Raw genomic sequence first — 22635 nt, forward strand, 5'->3', positions numbered from 1 at the left:
TCCATCTGGAGTGCTGTTCTCCCTCTCTCAGGACAATTCTAGAATCCAGAGCAAAGAGCAGTGCAGGGAAACATGGTAGACAGCCCTGGAGAGGCCAGAGAAAAGGCCCAGCCTGCATAATGGAGGGTCAGTCTCTCTGTACATCAAACAGGAGAAATGTGGTTTTGCAGGAACACATGAAGTGCCTCCCTCAGTAACTCTGAGTTGGGTTTTTTTGGGGGGTTTTTGTTGATGTTTTTATTGCCTTGTTTGTTGGGGTTGTGTTTGTTTGGAGTTTTTTGTTTGTTTCTTTATTTCTTTGTCTACTTGAGGTCCTCTGTCTTTAACTTGTTACTCAGAATCTGTGGTGTCAAGGGAGACCTGGGAACTGATACCATTTGTTATGCTGCTTCAAGCCTAAAGCAAGCACAACACTGAGCAGGTGACTTGGGCTGTCTGTAATTACAGTCTCTCTAATCTAGGCAGATACTCCTATAGGGGCAAAATCACATAAGACACCTCTGACATAAATGTTAGTGAGAGATTGTTCAAGGAAACTCCAGGGCTTTCTATTCACTTCCACAGGCATACTCACTTCTACACAACAGGGATAACCTGACCTCTTTAAGAGAGTATTGGTTTGGTACCACTGATAAATCAGTACACTGGGATAGATAACACCTGAAGTCTTCCCTTTCTCAAAATATGTTCACAGTTTCTTCTCACTGTTATTCTTATCAGATCAACTCATTTTCCTCTCATCATCATCATTCATATGTCTTTTTAAGATGCTGGATAAATACTCCTGGTCAGCAGATCAATCTAGTTTGCAATGAGTCAAATACAGAGTTTTGTATTAATGCAGCACCAGCCTGCAACATTCTCATTGATACTGTCCTTTAACCTCATACTCTTCAGCAGTCTCTCATTGCCTGCTCTTTATTCTTTTGTTCTTCTTTTTCAAAGGAATTATAGTGTATTTCTCCTTTCATCTTCTCCACCACCAGTCCTACAAGTGCATTATATCTTCTTTTAACATGGCTGCATAATTTTACAATTGATCCATATTTTATAAGGTCCAAAACCTGATGAAAATTAATGGCAGAAATCACAGTGTCTTCCTCAGAAATCTTGTCAAGCTGGAACGTTACTGTGCAGCCACCTTGTGAAACCAGGCTTTCAGACTCACTTTGAACTACTCAAAGATTCTGAAACCTTGATCTGTTCAGGGACACTGGTTGCACATTGCCCTGTTAATCTTCCTGTCTGAATCAGCTCTGGAATGTAATTATAAACTGCTCTAAAAGACCTAAAAATTGTATTCATGGCAGCTTTGATTTCTTCTTTAATTTAACTATATTTATTACCTTGCAAGTAAGAATTCTGTGTAATAATTAGGTTTTGTGTGACCCAGAATATCAGAGATACTTCTGCAGGTCACAGTTGATTGGTACCTCTTGAGTGACCGTGATACTATGGAGATATTTTTACTTTTTCTATCATGAAAAAAGAGAAATATTGTTCCCTAATGGATCGTTTAATTTCCATATGGGCAGAGAAGAGGAGCCCTAATAGCACAAGGTGGAATAGTGCTTTGGCACTAATCCTTAAATGTTGAGGTTCCCCATTCAAATTGTAGGTGCACAGTGACACCTTCTGGAAGCTGTAATGAGCGTCCCTGAGCCACTTCCTCCATCTCCATCGTCTGGAAACTCACAATTTTTGTATGCAGAAGCAAATCTTTTTCTGATCAACATTTTGACCAGAGACATCCCACAGGGTGTATCATGTCACTGGCACGTACAATAACAGAGCATGGTCGTGATGGAAGGGATTTTTCTTTATAAATCAAAGCTGTAAGGGTTTTCAATTATTCCAAATAATTCAAAGGTTTATGGGGAAAAATAGAGGATAGAATTAGAGATGTATGCTAGCCTCATAGTTTAAAACAAAATGTATGCATTTTGGTTGGCATTCTACTTTTAATTATTTAATGTCATACATCAAGTGAGAGGATCAGACAATATTGTGAAGATTCAATTTCCCAAACATGACAAATTAAATGAATGACAACATTTCTTAATGCACTTGCCCTTCAGCAAAGATTTCATTTTTGTGTGTATCACATTTCAGTTTCTAATTAGGCCTTCTCTGCCCAAGCCACCACATTCCTGTGTAGTCTGTAAATCTGCCAGAAACTCTGCATCACCAAGGATTTTAAGTACAAGCTGGGCCACAGAGCAGGCCAAGGGCTGTCCAAGGGCTCACAAAGCCCACAGAGCCCACACCCATCAGCTGGACTGGGCCAGAATGAGGAGTAGAACCATCACTGAGCTGACTCTGACACTCTGAAACCCAGCATTCAGTGCCAATTCAGTATTACTGGAGAACATATCCTTAGCTCTAATATTGGATTCCATCTCAAATGTTATTTCTCTTTAAGTTTCCTCTGCCTTAGAAGTAACAAAGATGTGATATGTAGGAGTAGAAAGAAACAGAGTTGTGAGCAGAGGTGGCAGAGGCTTCCTGCAGCTTTGGAGCAGACCCTGACTGATTTAAATACTGAAGCTAAGGGTTTTGTCAGAACATACATATGGGACTGGACAACCCTGAGAAAATACACCACCCTAGAAAATGACCTTACAGTGATGAAATAATTATCAAAGCACTAAGCAGAGCCACTTAAGAACTGCAAGAAATTCTGACTGCACTGAGATTTAAATCACATCTAACCATTCTGATAATGTTTCAAGCCCTAATGTAATGCAATCACAGGTTTTAGCATCAGATCTTGAGGAAACCTAGTCCTCCAGAAAAAGGCTAAGAGACACCCTGTGACTGCATGAATGACATGACAGTGGGACTTTCACACTTTGGCTTACAAAAAAAAATTCTACTGATTAATTGACACACCACTATCAATGTTGATGAAAAATTAAATACTAGCAGGCATCCCTGCATGTAGGACAATTCAGTTAATGCTCTGTGGAACCATACTACTCTATGGTTGATCTTACATGTTTGAAGATGCCAGTTTATTCTTCCTCCCATCAACTTTGAACCTATATTTCCTACTTGAAACCAACTACTGATAGATCCATAAAGAAAAGTGGCTTTGCCTGTAAGAAACTGATTTGAAAAAAACCAAATATTTAAACGTTCAGCAAAGCTGCTTCCCATAATATCACTGGTATTAAGTGAACATTAAGTTCACTTCAAAATATGGTTATTTAAATGTATCTTTTATTTTATTTTTCTTTTTACATTTTTAATTTTTATTAAGGGGTAAGGGAAAACAAATACTAGAATACTGCTGATACATAAAGAAAATTGAAGTTCAGCTGAAGTCCCTGGAAACTCATTCTGCTTCTGAAAATATCTCCTTTCCCAGAAAAGCCTATCAGTCTTCAAAATTATTTGTTACAAGTGCACTTTAATGTCAATGAAAAAGGTAAAAAATGGCTTCTTACTCTCTGTTTGAATTGTTCCTTAATTCCCTATGAATCAGCTCCATTCAATGGTCTAGAAACTCTCCTTTTAACAATTTAAGGGAGCAGGAAACACTGAAATAGACTAGAACACAAAAGCTGCCATAGAAATGTGTATGACCTCTCCTTGGGCAGGGAGCAGAAGTTCAGGTATGAGACAGCAATCAGCCCTCACACCGTGAAGGAAAACAGGCCCTAAAAAAGCTGAAATGTTCATTATGTCACCCATTGACATGTGACTGCATGACTGTTGGAATACAATGTTATTAAAATACAGATACATGTTCTGTATTATCTTTCTTATCACCTCTCCTGAACAGTAAGAACAACTTAAAAAGTTGTTAAGTTTTCATTAAAAAATTAAATAAAATAGAACAAAAACAGATTTCTTCATTTCCACAAAGGCAAATTTAGGAAAACATGTAAACTGGACAAGTTTGCAGAAAGAGGGAGGGTGGAGTCTAAGAAATATCCAAAGGGGCAATATTAAATAGCAAAGGTACCCTCATATAAAGCTATCTCTTTCTGATTTAGAATGTAAAAAAAACTACTGCATGATGGGTAGAATTTCCTCCTAAAATTTATCAAGACCTTATGAGTCTAATGTGAAATATTCAGGAAAGCCAAGTAAAGGGTGGAGGTGGGTTTTGTAATGCCTGATATACTGGTAGATCATACCAATATTGAAACCAGATCTCCTGATCTATTATTTACCACGTATGTTACAGAAAAAAGTGCCATTATATGGGATAATTATATTAAATGCACAGCTCACATGTAAGGTCTCAATTTTCCCTAACTTATTTTTTGAAACAGAAATAAGTGCAAGGTCAAGTACTCCTGGGCCTTGCTAGATTGACATTTTGCTTTCCCTCTGTCCCAGTGAAGTTGACTTAACCTGAGCAAAGTAGAGAAGTAGAGGGGACCAAGAGTAAGGTCACAGAGACCCATGCAGAGCAAGCTGCTCTGATGACTGGGGGAATTTTCTTTCATGCATGAGAAATGCATGTTCACATTCCTTTAGGGACAGAAAGGGTCTCCAGTCTGGGTCTCTCAGCTCTCTAAGCTCTGTTTCACCAAAGTGCAAGCCCTTGTTTGTGCAGCTCTGTCTCATGCAGCTGGACATCAGCCTGCATCCATCACTCATGGGGAAAGGAGGAGAAGATGTCTACATTAACAATTTTGTGAGGACTTTATGCCTCCACACCATTCAGCTGTTTCAGGATGTGGTTGTGTACACATGCAGTGATGCAGAGGCACCTGCCTACACAGCGAGACAGAGCTGCCTACAAACTCCAACCACATAGTTAGCTTAGGTGGCTTTCTTTATCTAACACCATTTATGTTAGCGAGCATAAATATCATATTTTTATACAGGACTACCCACGATCACTATGCATCATGAATTTTGAAAAAAAAATCACCTTCTTTAATAAGATATTAGCTAGAAGCATAGAATGGTTTGAGTTTGAAGGGAACTTAAAGATCATATTTCAAACCCCCATTTCAAACAATAGATCATGACTCTCCTGAGACAAAAGGAAAGGATGGTGGAGTAAGAACATACCTTCCAAAGGGGTTACATTCTGCCAGCACTTTAAGCTGAACTTGATCAAGCATTCCTGCTAAGATTTAGGATGCCACCTGGGACCGTAGTCTAGAGAGGTCTTAGGAGAGTCACATTTACTCACCAGTCTGAGAAATGACTGCCTGTCCTAGTAGAGTGACCAAGAGCTGAATTCAAAGGCCAATGGTGTTAGCAGGTGTTTTGAGCTTGGTCTTAAGTCACATAAACAACCACCTCAGTACATTTACTGAGACTTTGTTTCCTTTCCTCTGCCAAGGAGTGAGGCAGTGTCATTTAACCCTACCTGTCAAGCCTATAATATCTCCATAGGTCCTGTCTGGGCCTTGGCAATTGTAGTTTGGCACAGAAATCTGTTCAACATCTTAGTTCTACACTTTCTGCCACAACCAAAAGGGCAGGGATTCACAGGAGGGCTCCTTGCCACTGGGGAGGAGGAATACTGAGTAGGGTTGTGGGGTGAGAATCAACCTTTCTATTTTTTCTGCTCTCCTGGGAACATCGTCCAGTTTCTGCCGTAGTTCACCTCTCCAAACAGACCTAGGGGAACTCTCTGCTGCTAAGCAACAGCAAGCTCTCCTTCTGTGTAGGAATGGCAGCTTTCCCCGCTGGTTTCAGCTCTAAGGAGCACCTTCCCTGGCATCAATGGCACCACAGTCATGTTCTCCCATTGCTCTGGCAGTGCCTTTGGCCTTCAAGGGCAGCACCATCATGGTGGGAAGAGCTTTCTTCACACCATGTAGATTTCAGTTCCTCTCTGTCTCTTTGACATCTGGTTGTAGGCCAGAAATAGGGACAACATTTTGGGATGGTCTAAACCTTGATGAAATCATGAAACCCCAAACAAAAACAGGTAGAAATCATTGCTAGAGAAAAGGGAAGCAGAGCAGTGATTTTTGTCCGTTCCTGCTCAGGGCCCATGCTCCATCCAGGCGGCTCCTTCCCTGCAGGACAATGGCATTCAGCGAGGAAGGGCAGGGTCACGCTGCCCTGACGCTCGCAGGTCGGGGCGGGCCCGCCGAGCTCCGCGGGAGGCGCGGGGCAGGCTCAGGACCCTGGACAGGTCCGGGCGGCAATGGCTCCGTTCCGCTCCCCGCCGCCGCCGCAGCTCCGTCCGTCGTCTGCGGTTGGCTTTTCGGATGGGGATTTTTTGGGAGCTGCTCTTTGGGTGGAGGTTGTAAGTGGCCACATTCGTTCCCTTGCTCCTCCGGCACTGTGGCCAGCCCCGAACCCCAGTGGGCACTGGCTGGGTACGAGAGCTGTCCGCCGGCCCTCGCCTGAAGGACCGGCTGAGGAAAGTTAAAAAGACTGAGTGTACGTGGAAGCAAGGGGGGTGCGAGGGCAGCAGGGTGTGGGCTCACGGCTGCCAGCACTTCAACCCTCATCTTAGCACTGCGGGGCTCTGCTGGCTGTGCCGGGCCCCCGCCTGCCCCCTCGGTGATGCTCATTTTGTGTTTCTCTCTTTCTCTCTCTCTCTCTTCCCGCCCCGTCCCTCCGCTCCCACACCTCCCCCGCTCGCCGCAGACTCCGAGGCCTGCCAGGGCCCTCGCCTCGCTGTCAGCTCTGCTCTCCAGCCCCTTCCTGCGGCCGCAGCTCCCTGCCCGCCGGCCTTGCCCGCGCTTCGTCTCGGCGCCCCGTCGAGACGCCCCGGAGCCCCGCTTGTGTCCCGCGGGCTTGGCGGCGCTGCTGGCCGGGAGCGGGGCTCCCGCCCGCTGCCCGCTCGCCGCCCTGCTGCGGGGCCGCTGGGCTGAGCCGCCGCCGGCCCCCGCCCCGGCCCCGCCGCCGCCGCCGCCGCCCAGCCGCCTCCCCCCGGAGCGCCGGAGATGCCCGGCGTGCCACGGAGCCGCGCCGCCGCAGCCCCGCGCTGCCCCCGAGCCTCCCGGCGCCGTGAGTACCGCTCCTGGGGCCGCGTCCACCCCTTCCTCCTCCTCCTCCTCCTCCTCCTCCTCCTGCTCCCCGCACCAGGGAAGCCGCTGTCCGCCCACGTGCCCTCAGCCGGCAGCGGCGTGGGAGTCTCGGGGGCGCCGGGCGAGCTCCCGCGGCAAAGCCCCGGGCGCCACAGCGGAGCCCGCTGGTCCCATCTGCCACCCCCAGCGCCCCCGGGTCCGCTGGCTCCGGCGAGGCGGCTCCTGCGGCCGCCCTGCTCCGCACCCGGTGCGCGGGCGGGAAGGGAACAGCCCCGACGGCAGCCGGGTGCCCAGCTCCGGGGACCGGGAACGCGCAGAGCGTTCACGCACCGGATCAGTCTTGGTTTCACGGGAAGACAGTGTCGGTCTGCCCGGGAGCGGCGGAGGTACTAGCAAGCCGCAGTCGTCCCGTTAACCTTTGTCCCGGCAGACGGCTGCCCGGGGGGTGGAGGCGGCGGATCATTATCGGTGAGAGAATCCCCTAAACGTGGCGATGTTCCTACGGGCGCCTCCGAGGACGGGCTGAGCGCCCAGCCCGGAGGCGCCCGGCACACGCCTTGCCCGGAGCCGCGCTGCCGCAGCCGTGTCACACCTGCCCCGCGGAGCGGGAGGGCGAGCCCGAGAGAGCCCGGCGGCGGCGAGCCCTGCGCCGCTGGAAAGCGGGAGGCGGCTAGGGGAGGGAAGACGTGTATCTTAACACGCAGTTACTTAAAATGCGAGCATGTTCCAGCGCCGGGTTGACAAGCCCGGCTCTCCTCTAAGGCATCTGTGAGCACAGAAGCGCCGGCACCGAGCCCCACGGCGGCACCGCCGCCTCTCCAAGCCCTTCCCACTCCCTCCCATCCGCGCACACACACGCACACACACACACAAACGCGCGCACACACACTCCCCACTCACACGCTCTCACGCCGTTCTCTACGGCGTTTCTCCCTGCGGCGCCCGTCCCATGGCTTCCCCCGCGCCCTCCCCAGCCCGCCGCCGCCGTGCGGGCGCTGCTGTGTTTAATTCCGCTGCAAACCGGCCCTGAGCCGGAGCAGCCCCCGGTGTTCGCCGCGCCAGTGGCGACCCGGCGGCAGCCCACGCCGTCGGGCCGTGCCGTGCCGAGCAGGGGCGGGGAGCGCGGGCTGCCGGCCTCGCTCCCTGCGGCTCCAGCCACGGAGAGCGAACCCACCCGCGGCCGCACCGAGCCGAGCCCGCGGGGCCGGGCGCATGCGTGGGTCCGGCGAGCCGCCGCTCCCGGTCGCCCAGCCCGCCGGGACCGGAGGGGAAGCGTGGGAGGACGCCCGGCCGGGCCCCGCTGCCGACACCGTGAGTAGCGCTCGGTGCCGCTCGGCGGCAGCCGGGCACGGCATCCATCCCGAGCTCCGGGCAGGAGCGGGCTCGCCGCCGGCAGCCGCGACCCCCGTGCCGCAGCTGGAGCCGCCCCGGGTGCAGCGGGACGGGACGGGACGGGATCGGACAGGACGGGACGGGACGGGATCGGACAGGACGGGACGGGACGGGACGGTGGCCCCCGCGGCCGGGGCGGGAGAGCGGCTGTGGCCGCCCTCCCCGGGAGGAACGGCAGGGACTCGGCGCAAAAGGCGCTTCCCCCGGTCTCCCGGAGGGTCGGGAGCTGTAAGCCGGGAGCCCCCAGCGCTCGGGCTCTCACCGCCACGTCCCACCCCAGGAGCTCCCAGCGCAGAACCCGTCTGACCTGGGCCCCGGGAGCGGGGTCAGGATCCCTCCCCGGGCGGGATCGCACCCCGGGCCGCGCCACCTCCCTGGCCCCAGCGCAGGTACCACCTCGGCTCGGCCCCCGCTCAGGGCCCGTCTGCCTCGTCTCACGAAAATGAAGCAGCATCCGTGCTGCCCCCGCCCCACCGTGAAGGGGGTCCCGCTCGGAGAGCGTCTGCTCTCGGAGCCCGGGGCTCCCGTGCCAAGTTAGAGAGAGAAGCAGCAACAGGCGAGTGTTTCCGTAGAGAGACTTCAGTGCCAGCCTGCCCCATCAAGAGAAAGAGCCCTTCCCGAGCTCTGTCATTAGGTAACGTCAGTGTGTAAGAAAAAGCAGGTAATGAAAATCGGACACAAATACAGAAAGTGAAATAAGATTATCCTTGTAGACTCCAGTAAGAACCCACAGTAATTTAATAGCGGTGTAATTTACTTTATGCAACCGTTCCATTATTTCATTTTTGCTGTTGAAAAATGTAAAATGAAAACTTTTCATATGATGCTTGTCGCTAGGATGTAATGGCAAGGAGTCTCCCTGTACCTCTGTTGCACAAACAGAATGTCAGCATCGAATCCAGTGCTCTGCAGAGCTGTGGGCTGTGGAGGTAGCTACACCACTGCTCTATTACAGGACCAGAAGCAATAAACACCAGTTTGACTAAACAGAACACCGGAATCATTATCCGGTAGGAGATTCCTAGTGGTGGTTCCTGAAATTAGGAACGTCATGTTAAAATTAGGAGTGTCTCTCTAAACTCAGAGCCAACTGAGTGTAAAACTAGCACTGTGTTTTATAAAATGCTCAAAGGTGAGAGAACAATTACTTGATTTCCTCTTTATTTTTTTATCTACTCCTCTCATCAATACTTACTTTGATATCTTTACTCTGGGTCCCAAATACTTAATCATGGAAGCATCACCTAAGGTGTTATACACTCTCTACCCCTTGCTTAGAACAGACTGACTAGTGATGTCTGAGGACTGAGCTTAAAGTACTGGGGAGGAGTTTTCAGGCTGTAGGGTGTCTGTGTCTCTTGGAGCTCAGGTCAAATGTTGATGAAGTTGAAGCATTTAAGCAACTATCAGTACTCACTTACAGAAATTCATCCCATCTCCTTGCCACTAAGAAAACTGACAAAGGAGACAGCAAGTCTTGGAAGTACTCTGGAGATCTCCTGGCATTCAGAAGTAAGAGGACTCTTAGCCAGAGGTTGATTACTCCTCACTTGTTGTTTTCAAAACTTGTCAAAGCCAGGTTAAACAAAGATGCCCAGGAAGTGTCATGGTCAAAGTGAATGTGTGCTAAGCCAAATACTGACCTTCCTTTAGCATTGAATTGACTTTGGTACTGCTCCTCCTGGCTGACGCTGCAGGCTGGCACTACAGCCGGGCTCCTCTGGCAGAGGGTTGCTATCACAGTGCCTGCGCTGCAGAGCAGCCAGATGCCAGCGTAGTACAATCCGAAGTGAATCGCGACAATCGGAATCAATAGGAAACAGTGTGTGAATCACCGCTTAATGCACTCCAGGGTGAGTCATCCCGATTCAAACCAGCTTTCAGACCAGCACAATGTCAGTCAGCTTCTCACACAGTTCGATGTGAGTCAGATCTCAGCGCCGAGTACAATGTGAAATGAGTCACTGACTAACACAGCGCCATGTGCCTCCAGTACCCGGTGCGAGTTGTCAGAGCTTCTGTGTGATATGAGTCACTTCATAGTACAGTAAAACGGGCTTTTTGGAGGCCATTCATAATTAAGCACAATGCAACCAAGCGCTCAGAAGGAGATAATGGGAGTGAGCAGAGTAAACTGCAGCAGGCACCAGCTTCACTGCATAGTAGAGAGGTTTGTAAAATATTAGGAGGAGTGATTTTTTTAAATGTTATTGTTTCTTAAAACAAGCTGCATAAAAATAACTAGAAGCAGGTGCTTTCTCTGACATCAGAGCCAGCAAAAGCAGGGTTGAAGCAGTGGTAAAAATCCCAGCACTGGAGAAGTCTGTGGGGTTTTTTGCTGGTTTCTCTTCTAAGAGAACTGATCAGTCAGTGTGACTGACATACATCCACTGAGGCTGACCCCAGCTGCCACAGAAGACAAGGCAAGGGATGCTGACAGCTTGTGCTGTGCAGACTAGAAGATCCTGACACTGATTTAACTTAATTGCAGTTTGCAGTGACCTAGTTTGTGAAGGACTCAGCATGGGATGAAGTTATATCCATACTTACATTCATACTACCCCACTGTCATAGCATCCACTTAATCAGCTGGACAGAAACTACAGATTGCTATTGTTGCTTTTTCTATGCAACTGGTAAAGAATTCTTTAATGTCTTTCCCTTATTACAGGAGAAATAGTGACAGTGACCCTGCTAAATACATGTTAGAGTAACATTTTCCATGAAGTCTCTTGTGATAAAATCCAAACTAAAGAAATTCTTTATCCAGAGGAGATATAGGCATCTGTCTGAAAAACAAAAAAAGCCCCCACAAAAATCCCATTGAAGCCCCAAGTAACTTGGTTTCTAACAGAAAAGTCAGATTTTACTCAGAGAAAGACTTTAGTGCAGGAAGGTTTTACAGAGAGTGGCCTCGTGGTGGCCAGTTGGGCAGAACTGAATACTAAAGAAAGAGGAGCAGAAGACATCTAAGGCATTGGTAGAAAAATACCTGTGACAGGTGACGTGATCAAGGCACCATTTACCTCTTGCTGTGTGGGTGTGATACCCTTTCAGCCATTCCTTTTGAAATGGAAAGCAATGCTTTAAGCTGGATAGATGAACTTGGCTCCTCTGAGCTGCTGCTCCTCTGGAAAAATAAATTAAGTAAAACAAGCCAAGGTACTCAGTTTCTGGACATTTGACTTGAAAGTGTCCCAGAGCTGTTAGTTACAGGATAACACTTTTACTTGCAACTTTATCCACTGAAGCCTTTAACAGGCTTGGGCACAGCAGTTGTGTAAATAAGAGAGGTTTATTCCATGCGTTGCCACTCTCTTTTCTGCTAACCTCTGTCTTGCAGTCACAAACTCTCATCCTTTTCAGCCACCCCACTGCAATATGCCAAATCTCCAATAATACAAGGTAACTTCCAGGAGCTCTTGCTCTTAACCTACTAAGTGGGCAAGCTGACAACTATGCCTAAAGCATGTGCATATGTGTGGGCGAGTTCATTAACATATATTAGAATTCTTTTCTGACTAAAATAGCACACTGCTTAATGCAGAAAGCCTGCTTGTCACATTTGTCAATGAAAAGGAAGAAGCATGAGCATCAAGTTTCCTGTTCATATTTCAGCTGACAGTGAACTGCCACAGGCTTCAGTGGGAGTTTGTTGCAGCCCCAAATATATCTGAATTGTTAAAAAATAGATTTAGAGATTTATTTGGAGTTTGACCCCAGTTGCAAGCCTCTTATGACATTAGTAGATAAGAACAGAATCTCTTCCAACTCACTGGTTATCATCACTGGGAGGATCCAAATTCAAAGCAGCAACTGTGAGAGCTACGTAACCTCACCCAAAGCTTGCTGACACCAAGAGGTGGCTTTCATTGCTTTAGTGGAGTTTGGATCAGGCCTGAAATATTCTGAAAAGTAACTGGACTACATCTGTGCCCTCACTCCAAGTGCCTGTCAGCTAGTGATCCAGCACAGGGCTTCCCAGGCTGTGGAGTTACTGGGGAAGCTTCACGCTGTGGCCATGCAAATCAGCCCCAAGAACAAGCTAAAGGCTTGCACACCTGCCTGATGGTAATGCATACAAAGAGGAAACATTAAGTCTCAGTAATTAAGTTTAAGTAATAGAATCTTTGCACTCTGAGCTGAAAAAACGTCATTATGTTTTAGCATAAAGTGGGGATAAAAGTATAAAGTTTTGTCTACAATATTCTGTGTATTCCTGGGTTTGGGGCTTTTTTAAAATTTGGTTGAGGTTTTGTTTTGGTTTTTAAATTGACATTTGTGGCTTAGATTTTAAATATTCCTCCTCTGGGAATGCTATTTTCTTGGTAGCCCACCCTTCTGCTGAGAAATTAGCAAATACTATAAATGTTACAACTAAGCCAAATATCACCTGAGGTGTTTTTAACCAGGGAAATAATTTTCACTCCTGACCTTTACACTCCTTCATGTTTATAAGGTTACATGGAGAAATGCTTCATAATCTGAATGTCAGATAGGTATGCTTTGGAATTACGCCAAAGTTATGACAGACATTCTTATCTCACCACCTTAGCATTACTCTTAAGGCATACAGTGGTTTTGTCACTGTTGTCAAAAGTAGCATCTCTGCAGCTTGCCTAGATCCTTGGACTTTTTTTTAAATTACTTATTAGCATTCAATAATATGAGCACATACATTTTTATATGATTCATAGATGCTACCTAGCAGGATAAGAAGCAAGAACATGTGCCATTAATTTTCCTCTATTTTTGTTTCATTGCTCTTTAGGGACAATTTTATAATGGACTCAATTTTTTGTTATCATTATATAGAGAAGGACATCTCTTTCCTTGGGAGATCCAGAAACTCTGCACCTAGGGATCTGCAGAGATGCTACTTTAGACTGACTTGAAACAATGAACCAACTGGAGACAAGCTGATCACCTCAACACCTACTCCCTGTTTTCATTTAAGTATTTGAGTTATTGGCACTGTTCATGTGGAATTTGGATGGTTCTGTGGATTACTCCAGGCAGGACCCACTGCCTGGAAAAGTTTCTTTATGTTCCAGTGTGCTGATTAATATCCAGGGAGAAGGATATCCAGAAACTCCAAAGCTACAAAATCAACCCAATTCTGCACAGACTGCAGGTAGTCAGAGGAGACTTGTGACTAGTTACTTGTCCATAGTCAGAAGAAACTTCCTGCAGATGCAAAAATGATCATGCAGGATAGACTCATGCACACAATTTAGGGAGGTAAAAGATGTTTTGTAGCTCCAGACAACCACTAGGGATGGATTATGCATGTGCTAGAGTGGTCCCAAGGCACGTGAGACAGCTAAGTGTAGGATCTGAGCAGTAATGCAGGTCCCAGAGTCTCATGTGACCCAGCCACACCACCACTATGAGGACCTGTGCAACAGAATCCCCTCTTGCCATCTAGACACTGACACTGACTGTCCCACTCAAGGATTTGATTCCTCACAGTGACTCAATATTAGCAAAATTAGACCTTACTGACTGTTTGTGTTATACTCAGCAATTGGCTGAAACCATACCCACTCTGAGTATAAACAGAGCATGAGACGGTAGGGGTTGAAGTCCTTTGGTTAAAGGTGTCTTACATCATTCCATCAGTAGCCTAAAAGCATTTTTGGATTCCTCAGGAAATGTGTACAGGTTAGCAGTCCATCTCCAGTTTTCTAATCCTCTGTGTTTTCTTCTCTAACCCATTTTCAAACAAGGCACATTGCTGCTCCAGATGGTGGGGACAGAGAAGGCAGACTCCAGTCTCAAAGTGCAGAGAACACCCAGTACAGAGGGTTCTCATACAATTTTTTCATTCCCATAGCACCTTCAGAGTGGTCTGGAAATCTGATGTCCCAAAGTAACAACTGTAAAATTACATGAATAGAAGACCTTTTCACTATGAGGTCTAAAAATATCCTCTCTTTTTTGCCCCAAAGGAGCCTGAAGTCTACTAAAGGCAAAATAATAACCACCTCAACTCCCACAGATCCAAAAATCAATAAAGCAATTGCTTAAATTGTTGCTAATGTGGGCTGTACTCTAGAGGAGCAAGGAATTTTGTTAATTCCTACAAATAACATTCACTGGATTAATTGATAAATCTACTGCCCATTCCTGCGCACAGCAAAACTCAAACCAGCAACTGCCTGGCAAGGCTCATTACACAGCTCTGGTGGTTACAGCAAGAAGCAGCAAAGTGTGATGGAAAGTTTCCATGTCCTACAGTGAAATTCTGGATATATTAGAAGCATCAGAAAGATCCTATGTACATAAAATAAAGTTCTTCTGAAGTTAGGTAAACAGTGCTGAGATAGATCACTTATTGCTTGTTCTGTGCACCTGACCAGCCCGACACGGTTTTGTCCTATGGGACTTAGTATTAAGTGCACCAGAGGAGTTTCTACAACTCTGTAATAACCTGCACCACTGCTCAGCTCTCTACCTTGCCATCCTGTTACAGGGGCCCTGGATTGTATTTAGCCCAGGCCAACTCATTATTAATATGAATTAGAGATATGAATGTGTGAACATAAACTATCTCAGAAGTAAGAATGGATGTATTAGGCTATATAAACAGCACATGTTTGAATCCAAGTTACATTTTTCTAATCAATAATAATAGTTTACTGTCCAAAGCAGCCTGACATATTGTTAGATATATGATCCTTCCAAAAATGTTTTATATGCTATCACTCTCTAATTGAAATGTGAAAATGCTCCATTTAAAAAAGTACAGGTATCCAGAAGGAAATTAATACTTATTCATTCCGTTCATGTGAATCTGCAGCTGACAGGAAGAAATCTGAATCTACAAATACATTCTACATTTCAGTGATCCTTTCACATTTCGAAACAAGAAAGGTTGGGGAGGGGCAGTTGGAAGCTATGTTATTTTTTCTGACTTTCTATTTTTGGTCATTTAGGCATTGCTTGTCAGACTGGGCCTTCAGAGTTTTAAAATGGGTTGTAGTTTCTATCTATATTGTTGTTCTTGTATTTTATTCCTCCTGCTACACAGGTGCATCTCCTGCTACCGTGTCGTGCATTTGTCTCTTGGGAGAGTGGGTGGTTCTCACAAATACAAAAACTATTAAGCTCTACAAGACAGAAATAAATTCAACATTGAAAAAACCACAGTAGCCAAAGTGCAGCAAAATGTAATGCTGCACTCTGCTAAAATAACATTCTTTCTTCTCCTGACACTTCTGTCGGGTCCATGACACCATCCATACATTCCCCCTCAAGTTAAAACAGCAGCATTTCCTAAACCTGGATGAACATTTTAGAAAGGAAAGCAGCTTCTAACCCCCAAGTATTTATCTCATTAGATTTAAGTCTGATATTATAGATTAAAAAAAAGACCTCAAAAGTGGTAGCAGCTAATCTTAATTCCCCTACAATTGTCATGGCCTCAAAAGAAGGTTTAGCAACCTGAAACAAACCTACACACAAAGGGATCTCATGACACAGGAGGATGACTAGCTATGTATCCAAAAATCAAATACAAATAAGATTAAGAAAGCCATACTAATCTTTGTACAAGCTAGCATTTCATCTCTCAAAGACATCTGTCACTTACATATGGCACAACTTTCAGCATAACAGGGAGAGCACTATTAAGTGCTGTAGAGCAAATGTGAAGCTCAGAGATAGGTCAGAAATGAACAGGAACTTCAAAGGGACTTGTCATTTCATCAACACCACTTATCTGCACACTCTGCAAAGTGCAGTCTCCAAGAAGGCTTCCTACAACTGTGCAAAAAACCAACCAGTGCATCCACCAAAAACTGTTTCATGCTGTCTTCAGTTGGGGGGCTCAGTGAAAACCATGTAATTATTAACATCTAGTTTTGTGTTTCCTCCTCACCTTCACAGATGCACAGAGACAAAAGTTTTTAAAAACGGTGGCAGTCAGACTTTCAATGGAGAAATGAGCATTGGCCCTTCCCTCTTTGCTACAAAGGGAACCAGCAGGTTTGAGGCATCCTCAATATTCACCAAAGGTCAGATTTTCAGGAGAGCTCAGGTTCTCACTCAAGCATTGTGAAGCCTGTGAGTTGGCTAATCGGGTGAAAGAAAGAAAAGAGAGGCCCTAACTACTTCTATTCTGTACCACTATCCTTAGGATAGCCTTGAAGTCAAAACCTCAGGAAACCCTTTTCAGCTCCTAGGCTGATACACCTCTGTGCCAAGAGCTCTGGCTCTCCAAGATCCCTCACTGGTACCTTTTGTTCTCTGCATCACACTCCCCTCTCATTGCATTCCCAGGCACGCGAAGAATTCATCAGCCCTTTGCCTTCCATCACAGCACTTAAATGAGTGACTCTTCCAAAGGATTCAACACCTTAGAACTTCCATGGGGGAAAATCAGTGATTTAGCTTTTCAGTTCCCTTGAGGCTGTGGCCTTCAGCACTTCTGGGTAAGACTTTAAAAGCAAACAAAAAAGGAAAACAGAGAGAGACGTTTCTTACTTGGCCCTTCCTTTGTTGCTTGCAGCCCATGGGATCGGAGAGGACGGAGATTCGCAAACGGCAGATGGCTGCGACCCCGGAGAGCCCAGGTGCTGCACAGGCTCAGCTCAGCACAGGAAATCGAGGCTCCAATGCCTGCTGCTTTTGCTGGTGCTGCTGCTGCAGCTGCTCATGGTAACCCCTCTCATTTAAGCCTCTAAGGAACAGAATAGGAGGGAAGGGACACATAGCTCCTGCACAGGACAACATAAGCCAAAGAAAACAAATTGTATAATTCTGCAGATCTGGGACACAAAGAAATTGCTGTGCTCTACCACTAGACACAACCCTCTACTTCAGTGTAGAGGGTTGTGTCTAGTGGTAGAGCACAGCACTTCTTTCTCCTGCCATTGAAATAACAGATTTTAAAAGAAATATCTGTACAGTATCTCTATTGCTCCTTTTGTCAATATTATGTAATGTCTGTTTTGTGCTAACCTCAGCACTGAGCTTCACCAAGGCTCCCACTAAAAACTGAAAGCAATGCCAGAATATGTCAGAGCTTTATTTTTAGATTTGGGCCTTGACAAGGAGTTAGGAGAAGGTGGAAGACTTTTTAGGTCAGAAAATGAATAAGCAGGTGCCCAGCACACTTCTTTTCCCCTGAAGGTAACTGGATCTGTTGTCATTAATTAGTATTGCAAACTCATGGCACCTGCAACTCATATGAAGATAATCATTGGGACCAGAAACTTTAAACACTGTGGGTATTTGCTGAAGTTGAGAAGCTAAGCAGAAAAAAATTCAGAAAAACCACCACTACAAAAGTCCCACTCCTGTTAAGGAAGAGAATTTATCAATCAAAGCAAAAGAGGAGGAATCACTTGATTCCTAAATTAACAATGTGTTCACCTTCACTTTCTTACCAGCCCCTCCAGATCCAAGCAATTTCATTCTAAATTGAAGTAAATCTTCCCATACTCAAAAGCCCTGTATCTGGTTAGGGCAAAATGTTACTTCATGGGTAAGAGTAGAACTTGCATTCAAATAAACAAAAAGTCTTAAACAGCCATAGAGTTTAGCCAAAATTCTGACAGCAAGTAAATCCTTCTTAGAGATTCACTGTCTACCACATAAACACTTCAGAGCAAGCAAACCTGGCACTGAGGTGATGGGAAGTGGTCACAAATAACCTTACAGCCTAGGCTAGGAATCTATTCCACTAATATTGTTTCCCACATAGCATCTTGTTCTCTTTGGAGAATACCATTAGAAGGCAGAGAAGAGCAGACTGATAATTTCCTTGCTATTGGTACTCAGCTCATCAGAAGCCAAGACACACAACATTCTGCCCTCCCTAATGCAAATAGTGAATATTTTGCAAGGACAAAAGACTGCTTGGAGGTTTGGGTTTTTTTGTCAGATGCCAAGAACTCTGGCTCTGATCCTACCAAGCTTTTCAGCAGGTGCTTAAAGGTAAACCAAGGTAGAATTTAGAGAGACATTAAGACTCTGCCTGTACAGGACCAGTTTGTGACCTATTGCATGTGCGTTAAATCATCCCACACAAATTCCAATGCCATTTCAACAGCTGTCCAGTGCAATTGCAAGTGGCTCAGTCCAGAGCTGCACTACACAAAAATGATTTTCAATTAAAGGAAAAAATAAGACACATTTATATACTACATCATAGTATATAAAATTTCCATTTTACCTTTTAAATTGTTGATAAAGTACTTTTTTTTTGGTGATTCTACCTGATATTTTTCAGGATGTTCATTTTCTGTGTATCTCACTATTCAAACAATTCAAAGAAAGCAATTTACTCAATAGGGTTTGTGAAAGTACCCAGATTTCATGATGCTTAAAATTCCTATTAGCATTTCAGAATCATCTGGGAAACCAATACAGGCTCAGAAACAGAGTAGCTTGTTTCAGCTTTAAAATAATTTCTGATTTTTTTTTGAAACAATTGTTTTCTAGTAGCAAGAAATGCAAAACAAACCGTAATTAAGCTATTTATGTTCCCCATTCATAGACCATTTCCTCAAAATAGCCTAAGCTCTTGGAACAGAAAGATTATGAATAGGAATAAAAATAACAATCTCCATGAGTCATGCTGCTGAGCTGCTGAACATCCAATATTCAGCATATTCTTAATAGTAGATTTAGAATGAACTGAAATGAGTCTCTCAGCTGGATGCTCAAAGCCTGTGTTCACTCCTACAGTCAAACCCAAACCTCCAGCCTGTTACTCTTCCAGATCCCAAGAGGATACAGTATTGCACTACTCTCTTTATTGTTTACTTGTACATTTCTAGGGAAAGAGCCTGACTGTAAGTAATTTTCTGAAGCATGGCATGTTCTCTTAGGGAGGCTTTTGTTATTTCTTTGGTCTTTTTCCTTTTCTGTGCATTATCCCACAAGACTGTATTCCTTTCTATTGGATCTGTTGGTTCCCCTCAATCCAAAAATAGTTCTGACAAGAGTATCACTTCCTGTCTGTGTGTGAGAATACATATCACTTTACATATTCAAAAAATGCCAGAACCACTGGCAAAAAGGGTAGTAAAGGCTTGAGACCCATATAACCTAAGAGAAAAAAGCATTACTACTTACATTTTTCTCTTTTTTTTCTTTAAAGGTAAGTTGACATAGTTCATTGGTTTGAACATATGGTTCAGATATTGCTGAAAAAAAGGGTTTGCACTATCTGCTCTCCATCTCAGCTACACAAAAGCTTTCCTATATCTTCAACACATGGACTGCTGTGGCAAAGAGAAAAGTAGGTCTCTGCAGATTATGGACTAACGGTAGACAAAGACAGAGAAGGAAATGCCCAGTAAACAGTAAGGCTGCAAATAAGAGTTGGCCAAGAGTTTAGAATGCAAAACAGGCAGAAAAATCCACTGGTTTAACCAAAAATCTTCCTAGAGATAAATGAGATTCTTAGAGATTAGGCAGCAAAACTTAGAACATTAGCATGAAAGAAAGGTAAGATACAAATGAAGAAATTAAGTTTGGTATTTCCCTAGAAGTTATAGCAACTGTGTTGCCTTGTTTCAGCTGGAGGGCCCATTTCATATAAATAACAGGCAATATAAAATATAAAAAACATTGGGACCTTTTCTTCTTGACATATTTTAAGCAGCTTTACAGATTATATGATAGCATGTGTGTATGCATATGCATTTCTCACTAAGCTACCATAGCCTGGATGAACTGAATGTAGTCCCCACTCCCCCCAAAAAAATTTCCATTTTCAAATCCAGTTTCAAATGAAAATTAATCATCTACAACTACAAAAGAAATTTTTAAGAACTAGAGCTATCTTAACTAACATTTGATGAAAGAGGCAGGAGTTCACAGCTACAGGACATCAAAAACTTTCAGCGATCACTAGTGACTACAGCAAACTTTGTTTTTGTAATGCTACAAACAAGTGTTTCCATTCAGAAATACTCAAAATGATATTCAGCAATGATAGATCTGCTTTTCGTGCTCCAGATCTCCCATTTTGACACATGTATTAGCAATTTGCTAAGATGCAATCGATCACCACACAATCTGGCTGTAGCTACATCTGAACTCTGAAAGCGCTTACCCTTCCAAAACCACCTAGAGAAGTCTTTAGCTCACTTAAATCCTGTGTCCTGCTTCTGAACTCTGGCTTTCCTTTCATGGTATCACCATTCCAAACCAGAGTGTTGGCCCTCATCACAACTGAGGAGAAAAAAAATGCAAACAAACAAATCCAAACCCACTTACCTTGAAACCTAACTCACATAAAACCAGTGCATCAGGCCCAGCCTAAGTAAAAGCATTGCACTGAGTATAGACAGTACAAAAACAATCAGAGAATAGATTTGGTATGTGACAAAGGGTATGCATCCCATACACACTTGTGTGTGCATATATATATATATATAAAAAATTGGACCTGACAATCCTTATGAATCCCTTCAACTTGAGATATTTTATGGAACTATGCTCCTTCTGTAGAAAATCTGTATTATAGAATACTAAACAGCTTTCAGCTACACTCAAGTTTTATACAATTGTAAAAATAAGGTCAGAATGTAACTGTGGGTAATGTGCCTATCATTAGCTTCTGTCCTTTCAGAATTTTTTCTTTTAGTAGAGAAGGAAAAGTGTCTAGTGTATGTTCAGTCATTAAAGTTGACTGAAACTTTGCTATTTTTCAGTCTTACTGTTAGAAATCAAGAAGAAGAGAGAGCAAGGAGAACATCTCATGAACTCCAAGCAGAGGGTATTCCAAACTGTGAGGAAAGGTATGGTCTTTATTAAGTGTTCTGTCAAGCTAAAATGAAACAAACCCAACAAGCCATACTAAGTAATTGCAATAGTTTACCTGACATATGAAAATAACTATTATCTACTTGTCATTTACACCCAATCTGCAAGTCACCTGTTTTTTTTACCTCCTAATGAACCAAAGGTCTGATCTATAATATTTTACTTCATTTATATGCAGCATGTAAGCACATCCCCACTCCCATGACAAATTAAAACCAGCATTGTAAACTGAAATTTTACCCTTTTTCCTGAAATAGGGTAAATTTAAAAATACACCCTGTTCCCACCCAGCGACTATGCAATGAGTTTAACCAACAGTGTTCAGCCTAACAAAAATAATAAATTGGAGCTTAAATCCTCCCAAAAGTCAGGCAACAGTTTCTTCAGAAATGCCCAAACAGGTAAAAGCACCTGCAAAATGGTAACATACAGGTGGGTACCTTTCAAAGGGTTTGAATCATTGCTTCTTTATATGTATTTTCATTCAATTTTTAACCATAATTTAACAAGGAATATTAGGGATAGAAAAAATGTCTAGCTGTTACACGGGTACTTCTTTGTTGCAATTACTCTGAGCACTAAACTGCAATTTCTGCATCAAAGCAGAGGCAATCACCTGCATCAGAGCCTTTGGTAAGCACACTTTCAAAAAACATCTTATAAATGTGTTTACACGAGTTTGCACTTGGGTGGCTGCAATGAGGAATCAGAACCCCATGAACCTCACAATTTTGTTCCATTGTGATGGCAGATGCCTCCTGCCAGCTGCAAGCAGCTTGAGTAACAATCATTTGTTTCTCTCCTTTTGCTCTTCTTCCTCCTTAAGCCCTGCTCCCACTCTTGAAGAAGTAAATGCCTGGGCTCAATCATTTGATAAGTTGATGCTTACTCCAGCTGGCAGAAATGCTTTTCGTGAATTTCTGCGAACAGAATTCAGCGAGGAAAACATGCTTTTCTGGATGGCCTGTGAGGAACTAAAACAAGAATCCAACAAAAGTGTCATTGAAGAAAAAGCAAGACTAATTTATGAAGATTATATTTCTATCCTCTCTCCAAAGGAGGTATATTGCTTTCCTTAATACATTCTTTGATGTTTCTTTGCACAGTTAGTTCTAACATGTGTTTAAAGCTACAGCAATGCTTAGGGAGAATTTCCCCCCGCCCTCCACATTCCACTGCCATCAAGTAGATATTTAGGGGAAGAAGGCACCCACCATTGAAGTGAGATGGTCAAAACTACTTTCACTGGTTGTAAGGAAGCTCTTCTTATGCTAGCCTGGCATGCTGATGCAGAATTTTTAGTTTGAGGCGCAAATATATGGCTGATCACATTATCCTTGCCCAAATCAAATTTTATTTGTTGGACAAATCAGTTCCTTTTCTCGTTGCACTCGGAAGAGGGTGTATACGTTTCTCCAAAAGCACAGTAACCACAAATAAAGTGTCATTTTCAAAGACAAATTTCTCACAAAGCAGCTGACAAAATATGGCATAGAACAAA

General features: G+C 44.3%; 1 protein-coding gene across 4 annotated transcripts in view; it reads left to right on the forward strand.

Moving 5' to 3' along the window:
* The window catches only part of RGS20 (regulator of G protein signaling 20), a 39305-nt gene that overhangs the window by 10619 nt on the left and 6051 nt on the right, over positions 1 to 22635 (forward strand). The window contains exons 1-4 of one of the 4 annotated variants that reach the window (XM_077185599.1): positions 6478 to 6939; positions 16864 to 17012; positions 21023 to 21109; positions 21961 to 22195. In XM_077185599.1, coding sequence (XP_077041714.1) covers positions 6493 to 6939; positions 16864 to 17012; positions 21023 to 21109; positions 21961 to 22195 — 918 coding nt within the window. In that variant the 5' untranslated portion in view covers positions 6478 to 6492. Of the gene's footprint in view, positions 1 to 6477; positions 6940 to 7012; positions 7428 to 7815; positions 8271 to 16863; positions 17013 to 21022; positions 21110 to 21960; positions 22196 to 22635 lie in introns of those variants that run through there. The other 3 variants (XM_077185606.1, XM_077185603.1, XM_077185611.1) reach the window with 3 other exon arrangements.

The sequence above is a fragment of the Agelaius phoeniceus genome, chromosome 1 (assembly GCF_051311805.1).
Source record: "Agelaius phoeniceus isolate bAgePho1 chromosome 1, bAgePho1.hap1, whole genome shotgun sequence".
NCBI lineage: Eukaryota > Metazoa > Chordata > Aves > Passeriformes > Icteridae > Agelaius > Agelaius phoeniceus.